The sequence below is a fragment of the Catharus ustulatus genome, chromosome Z, assembly GCF_009819885.2.
Source record: "Catharus ustulatus isolate bCatUst1 chromosome Z, bCatUst1.pri.v2, whole genome shotgun sequence".
In the NCBI taxonomy this organism is placed as follows: domain Eukaryota; kingdom Metazoa; phylum Chordata; class Aves; order Passeriformes; family Turdidae; genus Catharus; species Catharus ustulatus.
The window spans coordinates 8,076,786-8,088,501 of record NC_046262.2 but is presented as its reverse complement, the minus strand read 5'-3'; the positions used below and the strand labels follow the sequence as shown (position 1 = coordinate 8,088,501).

Here is an 11,716-nt window from a genome sequence, read left to right as displayed (position 1 = left end):
CAGGTTCTGGAGGAGAATCTCATGTTACCAGTACCTCCTGCAAAGAGCTTGTGTGCAGTACTGGGAGTGTAAAAAAGCAACCAGGACTGAAGCTTAGCAAGGCAAACAAGATATCCCTCCAACAGCACACAGCCCTGTGTGGCAGGAGGGTGTGGAGAGGTGGCTGTGGTGCCACCTGCTCACAGGATGCCTCCAGCTCCTGTCCCCTGTAACTTCCTGTGGCTCAGCTGGGCAGCAGGGAAACACCCTGAGGGACGGATTGGAAAGGGATGGAGACGTTTTTGCAGCCATGGGAGCAGGCATCCGCCTGTGGTGTGGGTGGGTGGCAAAGCTGTGTGTGCATGCAGAGCACTTTGATCACATGGACAGAGGTACTCGATGAGGGTGATGGAGTCTGACTCTCTCTCAGCACTGTGGGCATGAGCTTTGCAGAAATTTTTTTTTTTTTTTTTTTTTTAGTGCAGCAACTGCAGCCAGAGGAATTTTGCTCGATCACTCTGGGACTCTGTTTCCCTCTGTCTGGGGCTTCAAAGCAGCAATTGTAGAAACAGTTTCTCAGCTTTGGGGAAGATGCCTTGTTGGAAACTACTCTCCTGGTGTGGGGGAAAGCCCATGGTAAGGGTTCAGTGGTATCCTGTTAACCCTGAGCACAACTGCCAGACTGAACATTGCTTTACCTTTCACATCCCTGGATTAAGGCTTGTTTCCCCTCTCCACTGTCACACTAGCAATAACATTACTGTGATTCCAGCTGCTTTCAGGAGCATCTAAAAGATGTCCTGGCTCATCCCACTTGGCACTGCTGTATGCCCATGCAGATCAAACAAGCTGAGCATCAAACAACCTCTTGACTGAGTACAATGCTCTCTGGACCCATTTTGTTTGTTTTTTGTATGGAGCAGCCCTGGGGCAAGCCCCTAAAAAAAGGAGCTTTCTTTTGCCCTGGAGCCACACACAGCTTTGCTTCCCATGTGCCCATTGGAAGTGTACTGGAGCCAGAAAAGCGATCCGTCTCTCACTTTGGGAAGGCACACTGCAGCCCAGAGATCCCTGGACTCTCTTAAACTGCTCAGTCATGTCAACCTAATATTTCCTTTTGCTTAAAAGCAGCAGAGAACATTGGACCAAGAGTGGAGAGTGTTTCACAGCCAGCCTGGTTATCCCAAGCCTTCAGGAGCTCCTGAAACACCTTCATTCTGGAGAGGTCACCTCTATGGGCAGAAGGATATGGAAGGATCCACCTGTCATGGACAGGGATCTCCGTTACCGCAGGATGGGAAAACATTCTCAGTTGGGGAAATTGAGGCAGCTGGGTACTCCAGCTGGTTTGTTAATTGTCTGAACTCTTTGAGGAGGCCAAGTGGAGGCCAAGTTCTCTCCTGGCACCTGACAGATTGCCCCCTTTGTCCTAAACATGGTCCTGAAACACACATGGATCCTAGTAAGTATAAACCCCTGCATGACTTGGTACTAGGATTTAATCTTGACTGGCAAGAGGTATCGCCACATTTTACAGACTTACCTGAACGCACACCACAGACATGGTTCTCAGTAATTTATGAAAGGGGGAAAATAGCTGCCACAGCACTAGCAAATGCTGTAGCTTTCTTGCTGCACAGATAGCTCAGGCCATGGGAAATGCAAACTCCTAACTCCTGCATCAGCTCCCATTTGATATGCAGACTGCAAATTGGGTGCCTTCCTCTCCAGGATAACCTCTGAGTGCTTTTTGTAAGAAAAAAAAAGTACTTTGCTACAGCTGCCTCCTTCACTAAGCACATGAAATTTTCAATGCCCCAGGGGATCATCTGTGAAACTGGGTAACAAAGGAGACCATGTAATTGCCTTTAGACAGAAAAAGTGTGCATGGCACCTTCTTGGTGGGAAAAGATAATGAGCAGAGACTGTGGTTCTGCGTATTACACTTGATAAAATGCAGTAACATAGACACCCATCCAATATATTTTAATAAGTTATTGTGGAACTCTTGCCACAAGAACAGAGGTCTCAGTGTCTCCTTCAAATTTTATTCTGAAATATTGCTACATTAGAAATTATTAAAATTCCCTGGTCATTAAAGCCATTGGTAAACTAATCATTGAGTCTATTGCAAAGTTGAAGAGGATCCTGTTAGGAAACCCACAGAAAGAGAATCGTGTTAGGAAACCCAGAGGAAATAGGCAACCTCATCAAGGTCAACGGGATAGTTAGTAAGCAGCACTGGGGTCTTCTCAAACAGCTCCCCCTTGTAGCTGCGCCACTTGCCCGCTGGCAGGTAGACATCCCGCTCCTGCTTGCCCATCTCCAGCACAGGAGCCACCATGAGGGTGTCCCCAATGAGGAACTGGGAGTCGATCCGGTGAGTGGCCTCGTCACGGGGCGAGATCCACCAGATGGGACGGATGATGGGGTCACCTGTGTCGGTGACCTCCCCAGCCAGCTCCAGCAGCAGCGGGGCCACCAGCGACTCGTGGAGCTCCATGAACTTCTGTGCAATCTCCACCACCTCCTTGTCGTAGAGCCAGGGTGGGATGGAGAACTGCATGGAGGGCATGAAGGCTGACAGCTCCAGCCAGCGCACGTACAGCTCCCGGTCGGGGATCTCCACTGCCCCCTCTGTCTTGTTCGGCAGGAAGTTTCCTCCGATCATATCTGGCAGCACAAATGGGTACCCCAGCATGCTGATGGTGAGGACGGTGGGGATGAGGGACTTGAGGCCGAGCTCGTAGCCCCAGACAGAGTCGCGGTCAATGATGCGGAAGAAGCAGGAGATGTTCTGTGACTGGTAGCCCACCCGCACCTCGGCCAGCTCGTAGAAGGGGATGGCCATCTCCGTGTAGCGCCGGGACCAGATGCTGGGGTCCGACAGTGGGCGGAAGGTGCTGAACTGCTTGGGCAGGTAGCTAGTCTCGCCTGCGTCGAACTTGAAGGATGAGATGCCGTACTTATGCTGGAGCTGGCGCAGGTGGCTCTGGAACCAGTCACGGGCTGCTGGGTTGGTGAAGTCCAGGATGGCCCCGATGCCGTTCCACCACTCCACCATGGCTGGCAGCCGCCCTGAGGGCTCCTTGATGAACAGCTGACGCTCAATCCCAACTTCATAACTGGGAGAATCTATGTGTATAAAAGGATGAATCCACAGGGTGACCTTAAATCCATCTTCTCTCAGCTTTGCAAACATCTCTGTTACATTGGGGAACTTGACAGGGTCAAAGTCAAAGTCCCCATAGGCTTGGGTGTACATGTCATCAATCTCAATGTGGCTGCAGTTAAAATGATATTTCTTAATGTCTCTTGCAAAATTTAGAACTTTATCCTGATTTATATCTTTTTTGTAGAGGGCCCACGTGGACCATATGGGGTATCGGAAGGCGTTCTCAGCAGGGATCTTGGAGGGCTTGTTGAAGTACCTGCGCACCATGTACTTGTGGATGGAGGTGACGTCGGAGCCCACGCAGACGCGGTAGCTGAGCTCGGGGAAGGGCTGCTGGCCCGGGGGAGGCTTGTAGGGTGAGTCCTTGTAGCGGGCCTGGAAGAAGAGGGTGCGCTCGGTGGCGTTGAAGCCCAGGTGGAAGGGCACGGAGTCGTTGATCTTGATGGCCGCCGCCTTGGAGGAGAGCCAGTAGCGCTCGAGGATGCCGCCAAAGCTGTCGCGGAAGGAGTAGACGTCGCTGGTCACGTAGGGCACGGGCTCCTGGTAGCCGGCCAGGCGGATGGGCCAGTGCTGGGTGCTCATCTCCGAGCCCCCGTACCAGTGGGCGTCCTCCCAGAACATGGTGTGCTCCACGGCCGGGCCGGCCGCCAGCTCCTCCCAGCGCACGCGGTAGCACATCACCGTGTCCTTGGGCTTCACCGTCTGGATGAAGAAGTTGAGCGGCCCCCGGCTCGAGCGCGAGCAGCTCAGGATCTCGCCCTCCTTGGAGCACGACTCCAGGTCCAGGCTGCCCGAGCGGAAGGCCAGCCGGAACACCACCTCCCCGTGCTGGTTGCGGATGACGAAGCCGTCTGCCCGCAGGTCCATCAGCTCCGTCTTGAGCCGCTCCGCCTTCCTCAGGGACACGGTGTAGTAGCACCAGGCCACCACTGCAGCAATGAACAGGATGAGGCCCAGCAAGATGGCGCCCAGCATGGGCCTCAGCTCCTTGGAGGGCTTCTGCTTCACCGGTGTGACATCTTCAGTCAAGTGCCTTTTTTTGGCATCCCCCTTTGGAAAGTTTCCATGTTTTCCCAAGCGGTGGGTAATCTGAGTGTCCATTATTCCTGTGCAGCCTCAATAACTGGTCAGCAACTTTGCTGCTGAATTCTTTTATTCCAGCTGGTAAAGAGAAAATCCAAGATACTGCATAAAGCTATTCACAATGTCCTTTCCAAAGCTTGGCTGCTCACACCTGCAATGGTTTTTCATAAAACAGAGAGTTATAAAGACTAAAAATCCCAATGAAATCTTGCTGAGGGCTGCAGCTCCTCTGTTCTATTTGCAGCCCACTGGCTCTGGCTCTGTCCCTGCCCTCTGGCTCTGGCTCACTTTGCTCTGCAGTGGCAGCCCGCTCACAGGCAGCTGCGTTGAACTTTTTTGGAGCATGTCTGTGCCAGGATTCCTATGACCCTTTATTGGCTGCAGCCTTGCTCTGTCCCACAGAGCAAGGATGAAGGAATGAAAGCCAGACTAGAGCCTGGAGGAGAATGGGGTGATGGGGAAGGGGATGGTACCTGAGCATACAAGCTGGACATCACAGGCTGATCTGTGTTTACATTCATTTTGAGCCCTGCTGGATTTTCTCTCCTGCCCACAACCTCTCTGCATTAAACACAAGCAGAGAATTGCTGCACTGAAGTCTCCAGCCTCCACCTGCTGCTCCCCACCACATCCCCAGGAATGCAGCTGGCAAAAGATGCTTTATCTCCCTGCACTTGCTCCTTCCCTGACCTGCATGGGGATGTGGGGGTGTGGGCATGTGTTTCTCTTTCCCGTCAACTGCCTGCCCTGCTACCTATTCCAAAGCCATCACCCCAGGAAACCCTGTCTGGCCCTTGTATGGGGAAAAAAGGAATCTTCCACTACATCTCTGTCTCTGTTTTCTTATTATCATTCAGTTCTCCTAATTTATTACAACTCTGTAGCTCCTGGGCTTATGCCAGGCAAGATGTTATACTGCAGTGGGGCTGGAAGGTGTTTTGGTACAGAGTATGAGGTTAGGTGTATTAAATTGAAGTTGTTGCAAGACCAGGACTATATCAAAGCCTTGTTTTGATACGAAATGCACAGAAGATGACATGATTCCAGCTGCATCAAGCATCACCAAGCCAGCTAATACAGCACAGCTGAGCATCTACTGCCAACAAAAACACAGGCAGGAGAAACTGAGGCTGGTGGCTGAAGGCAATGCATTCTGTGCAACCAGACTTATGGCTCCCCTGGCCCCTTCCTGGATTCTGTTTGATCTGACAGGATTGAACTTGAAGGAGCAGCCTATATGGAGAGGGGGAAAAGGAGCCAGTTTGCTCATCAGAGCTGTGCCCAGCAATAAATGGCTGGGTGTATTTATCCCTGTCACCATGACATCAGTATCCAAATATACAGAGATGACATGCCACCCAGGCATTAAAAATGCCAGAGGTCACCACATTTTGGATCAATCACAGCAGTTCCCAAACCAACCAAATTAACTGCCTGGTTAGTTTTTGAAGTGAGACAAGAGCAAGACATAGCTGATAAAAAGAGGTGGAGTGGATAAAAGTGTTCTCAGACAAGCCCTGGCTGGGGGAGGAAGGCAAGAAAAGGAAGGCTATTGCTGTCCCAAAGAGATGGTGATCCAGGACATGGGTGTTTTAGGGGAGCAGGTTGGATTACACGTGCTCAGGGCACTCTGCCAGCCCCAAAGTGCTCAGACCTGGCAGCCTCCCAGTGCTGCCTGCCTCCTGACACGGCTTTGCAGCTCCAGCCCGGGTGGTTTCCAGTGAAACCTTTGTGTTTTTGCAAAACAACATTTTCACTTTGAAGGTGTTATTATGTGCTGGGTCAGTCCTCAGTTGCTGGCTTCAGAGCTTTCTTCCTCTTCTTCCTTCCTCCTTTCACCCTCCCAACCAGCCTGGAGACAGGACTCTCTTTAAGACAAGTTGCACCATTTTCCAGAGTGAAAAAATAAGAAATTGAAACAGACTGTTTTCTTCTTTCTTTTTTCTTCTTTCTTTTTGCTTTTTTCTTTTTGCTTCTGTATTTTTTCCTTTTTTCTTTTATCTTCTTTCTTTTTCTTTTTCTTTTTCTTTTTCTTTTTCAATTTTGTAATATTAAGTAACACATTAAAAACCCCAAAACACATGGACATCATGACTCAAAAATCTGTCCATGAATAAAGGATGTGAGGGAAGTTTCCAAGCTTTCTGTGTAGTGATTTCACTCCCAGAGAGTTGCTTTAAATCCCTTGATTTCCCCAGGAGCAGATCAGGGGCAGAAAAATCGCACAAGAGCAAGCCAGAACTCCTGAGCCAAGCCATCCTGTCTCCAGGATTTTTTAGGTTTTCCTCACTCCTATGATGTCGTGGGATGCCATGTTGATACCCCAGACCTTCCCCTCACAGAGAAGAGGTGAGATGAGTTTGGTCAGTGGGGAGAGCAGACAATGGCACGTCTCCAGCAAGCACATGATGAAACTGGGATTCCTAGCATAGATTCCATCAGAGTAGAAGAGTTCCTGAAGCTGCACTCCCATCCTTTAAGACTTATGTCTCCAGAAAGCATTAAACATCTGCTGGCCCAGGCAGCAGCCTGAATGGTGCCCAGGGGTGACAAGAAGGACTTTTGCTAAGGGGTGCACAGAGGTGACCCAGAGCCCAGATCCAGCTCTATCCTTGCTCCATCCATGGGGTTGTGGCATCGCAGAGACCCTTAACTGTGAATATTTAACTGGTCCTTGCAAAGCCTCTCTGCTCTGGTGAGTGCTTTATTAACCTGCCCAGAGTGCAAGTAGTCCCCAGCCAGGGTGGGCTGAATTCTCCCACAGTGCTCTGGAAGCCAGATGTCCCAAGGATAGCAGCACTGTTGTGTTATATTTGGGCTGCTTTATCAGGTGCTAATCAGGTGTGGATCTGGGCCAAGTCGCTGTCCCCCAGGCTGAAAGAAGCCAGGATTCCTCACCCCAAGGATCTTAGCAGTGCTTAGCATGCACAGATTAAACATTGACATATCCAGCACTGCGATAAGCAGAAAGGAGATGGGACTTTAGACTCTCTTATAGCTAAACAGGAGCTTCAAGGGTTTCAACAGACGAAACCTGTATAAGCCAGCTTGAAGGGCAGCTACCAACCTAAACCCCTTAGTGCACCTACCCTCAGAGTCTCCATTCCCCAGACCAAATTTATCCCCAGAACCTCCCCCGGGCTCTTGGTACCTGTGTCACAAGTTTGTCAGCCCTCCATTGAGGTTCCAATTTTCAGCATTCTAAGGCTCTGAGGCTGCTCAGAGAAGACTCTGAGTCAACTCTGACTCAATGCTAATACCACCAAGATCATGGTTTTGGTCCCTGTATGGGACATTCATTTAAGAATTGATCTAAAAGATGACCCCTGTGGGTCCCCCCCAACTCAGAATATTCTGTGATTCTGCATATGTTTACCTTCCTGGTGGTTCAGGGAGAGTATCACGCTTCAAAGAGGCCAGCAGGAGACAATTATTCCTTTAAACAGAAGGACAGTTTTCTATATTGAAGTTCGTTTTACAGGTTATCAAACACTTAGTCACTATCAGGTGCTTTGAAGGAGAGTATACAACATGTCCTAGCAGAAAGAGCCATAGATAGCTAAACATAATAAGCCATAAACAAACTACTGCCCTGTCAAATGCAGCAAGAACTGATTAATCATTTACCAAGCCCTTTTAGACTGTTTAAAATGAACCTTTTTAGCAGAAAAGTCATGCGAAGTAGAAAGCAGTTCCCATTAGCTCTCATTTCCTGCATCAGCTTGACAAATATGGGTGGTGTATGGGGGATTTATTGCCACAAGGGACCCAGGGGAGGTTTGCTCACCATTTTTTCTGTGTATATAGTTGATGTGAGGAAAGAGGTAACTGCTGCCTCTGCAGCTGGGGAGGGAGAGCCAAGGTTATCGCATGAGCTGCCACAGATTAGCTACAAGCCAAACAAGGCTTAACACAAGGTGGAAGTGGCTGGGGGGTGGCTGCAGAGGGTGAAGTGACATTGCTCTGCAGTCCATGTGGTGCAGGTAAGGGGGACAGTATCTCTGCCTGCAGCACACAGCACTTACAGGACACCTGGAGCAGCATTAGGAGGTGGAGAGAAAGGACAAGAGTCTGTCCCCCAGAGCAGTGCAAGATTCTGGAAATACCAGAAGCAGGGAGGATACCAGCCCTAAATCTGAATGCACCCCTCACCCCAGGTCTGGGCTTTTAGAAATTCCTAGTAGTTCCAGTGAAGGACGGGGATGACTGGCCTCACTGCTTCAACCCTTGGCCCATGGGGATCTCACCCAGCTCCTTGGGCTGAAGCAGCAGTTTGTTCATATTAACCCCATGCCAGCTGCAGAGTTGGACCAGCTGGGAGGCGTGTGGCTGTACCCTGCTCAAGGACAGACCTTCACCAGCTCACACCACAGACAATGCTGAGAAGGCTTATTGCTGGAAACCATCCTGATTTGGGGGTCTCTGCCCTGCTCTCCACAGCTTCTGATGCCTGGAAGGTGAAGGTGGCTGCACAGACATTGCTGGTTTCTGCCTGTACAGAGTGCTGCTGCAAACCTGATTACCCTGTGTAAGCCTGACAGTGTCATAAGCCCCCTGGAGCCTTGCAAATCCAGCTCAGGTCTAGAGCAGGAATATTACCTGAGGTTTTTCCTATTCCAGAGGATTCTACTCCCTCAGTACTGGGAAAAAAAGGTAGAGTTTACTGCACAAGTCTTTCATTCCTAATTGCTATAGGAGCAGGAACTGAAGATCCACTCCTGTTCTCTAGTTCAAATTAATTCCTCCTACAAATCCAGAAGAAAAAAGTCTTGCAAAATCAACTTTTTTCCCTGTTTCAGAGCTCTGACTCCCCAGGATGCACACAGTGTCCATGCACTGCTCCAAGCTGCCAGTAGTGGCCACAGCATCCCACTGCAATCTGGGAGCTACTCTGCCCATATCCTTGGGAAGGAGCTCCATCTGCCGAGCCAGTGGCCCAGGCTGAAACCCAGGGACCACTGCCAGACTTGTCCCAGGGCTGTGCAGTGTCTGGTCATGCCAGTCTTGGGTAGCACCGAGCTCACCAGACCCTATTTACCAGGATCAGTGCTTGTGAGGAGCTCCAGGGGGGTTTCGAGGTACCTTCCCCTCAAACAAACCAAACAAGGAGGGTTAAGCAAAGCACAGATGAGGGTCCTTGTGTGCCACAGCTGCAATCATGTGAGCAGGCTGGGGGACTGTGGAAATACAGGAGAACAGGGGGGGAAAGGGTGCTATCATCTCCATCTGCTTTGAATGAAGTCAGCAGGCTGAGCTCAGGCCAGTGAAGGAATAAGCCAGGAATTCACCTGGGTCTCAGCTGGGCTTTCTCCCACTTAGACTCAGGTTCAGCTGGCAGCTCCCCTGGGAGATGAAGCTCCTGGGAGCTGCCTGCAGTAGCAGAGAGATGAAGAGGCTCAATTCTTGAAGGCTTTTCTTGAAGGGGAACTGCTCTTCCTTGCTATTTTCTTGTGACAATGAGTCTGAGACCCAGCACGAGGGACCAGGTGGGTCCTCAAGGGACACTTCAGCCTCTGCATGGGTTAAGCCAGCTGCCTGCCAGGGTGAGGGGTCCTGGACAAGGCACCTCATGCCTGCACCTGTGGGACTTCTTGTGGCACTTACTCACCCACAATGGGACATGAGGCTCTCAGACAGGCTGAGTACATCTGCTCATGCTCCCCAGGGTCTCAGTCTGCTGCTCACACGGGAGCAGGTCTGCAAGGACTCACCTAAACCCAGGCATCTCTGGAGCTGTTGCTTTATTCCAGACCAGCTCCACTTCCCAGCCATGGGAGCATTTTGGCATGTAAAAATTTCTTTTTCCTTCTGCATTCCTTCTTGAAGACACAGGATCTTTACTGTAGCTATTTTCCTAAACATCAGATGCCATTTGGTCTGTATGATCAAAGGTTACAATGCAGAGAAAACCTGCCAAAGGTCAGAGCTGAAAAGAAAGCCAATGAGCATTTCCACCTTGCCCAAAGGATGTTACCTTTGGAGAGAGGAGGATTCATGAAATCTGAAATACTGAACAAACTCCCCAGAACCCTGGTCCTCCTCACTCTGCAGACACAGTGTGAATTTTGCCATTTCTTTTCTGCGTAACACTAAGGGTAAAGGATTGAGATGAGATTTTAAGATATTTTAAGCCTCTTCCTGATGTCTCCAGCGTCACAAAACACGGTGCTGGCTACAAGGCTGGGGTGGAACTGTAACAGATAGCTGTGCTGTCCTGGAGCATCCCACAGGTTTAGGGCTGGTGAAATTCTTGTCTCCAATTTCTCTCCCACCTGTTCTGTGCTGGAAAGAAGTGCCTTTTCCACACCAGACAGGGCTGCAGCTGGTGTGCGGTGAGTGACTCCTGTGTGTGGAGGTGTGGTGGCCAGCACCACACCACAATCAGGAGATGAAGTTTCACTTGATCATTACTTCACTCTGATTAAATTCACCATGAGCTGCAACATGAGAAAAAGCAACGCACCCATCAAACTGATGATGGAGGCAAGAACAAGGCTGCTCCATAGGACTTGGGCTGGCAAGGACTAACTGATGTGGAAATTACGTGACAGAGATTCAGCAATTACAGGACTCTCCTGCTCCATGTGGGAGAAGCCACAGCTGGAAAACAGCTTGTTCTTGCTCTCTCCTACGGACATCCCAGGAAAAGACAAAAACAATTGTGAAAAAAATTTGAAGAAAGCCTGCCTATGCATGAGGCTACACCGTTCCCCAAGAAAGCCAATGCAGTGGGGAAGAATGGGCTCTAAGGCTACAGAGCAATTTTACATGCAAGTACTTCCTTGCATATATAAGAAATAAGTCCAAAGTGGTCTCCGGAAACCCTAAAAACCTCAGTGGCTAATGTTCAACTGATTCTTTTTGGTGCTGATAGGCTGCTTTTAGGCTGACCGCTTTTCTACAGGGCATAAATATGGCATTGGTTTCTGGTGTGGGCTCTCCTCAGTTTGGTGCCAAGGAGATGCAGTGAAGAGTGTTTGCATGTGCCAGTCAAGTAGTGGAGAATTTAACATCTGTATTTTTTTAAATTAAAGATGTCTGAAATTTATCACAATTTGACCATGGGGAAAAAACCCACAATAATCACAAAGAAACCAGCTGGAATTTTTCTTAGGCACAGTGCTACTGTCAGACAAGACCAACCTCACCAGGACAAGAATTTACCCCAGCCTTCCCCTTTGTAAGGCTGTAGAATATCCTTTACTATATCCACATCTTGTTTGAAGCCAGGTTTTCTCCTCTGATAGCGGGAAAGCTGGGACCCATCATCCCAAGGCTGGGCAAAGAGGGAGCTGCACTATTTTGAGGTGCTGACTTGAGACCATGCCCTTGCACGGATCCCAGTACTGCACTGTTCTTATTTGACAGCTTGACCACTAAAGGAAGCAACTCTGAGCCCTCCAGCTGACTTCTGGTCTCATGGGCAGAGCTGGAAGATGTGCCATTGGTGCCATTCAGGACCGGACTCCAAAAGTGAAA

At 49.8% G+C, this 11,716-nt stretch overlaps 1 protein-coding gene across 1 annotated transcript; it reads right to left on the bottom strand.

The window, feature by feature from the left end:
• Window positions 1-2,013: 2,013 nt before the first annotated feature.
• LOC117010680 (myogenesis-regulating glycosidase-like) lies at window positions 2,014-6,153 on the bottom strand. Its single transcript, XM_033085515.2, has one exon. The coding sequence runs from the start codon at window positions 4,253-4,255 to the stop codon at window positions 2,159-2,161; it is 2,097 nt and encodes a 698-aa protein (XP_032941406.1). The 5' UTR covers window positions 4,256-6,153; the 3' UTR covers window positions 2,014-2,158.
• Window positions 6,154-11,716: the final 5,563 nt, after the last annotated feature.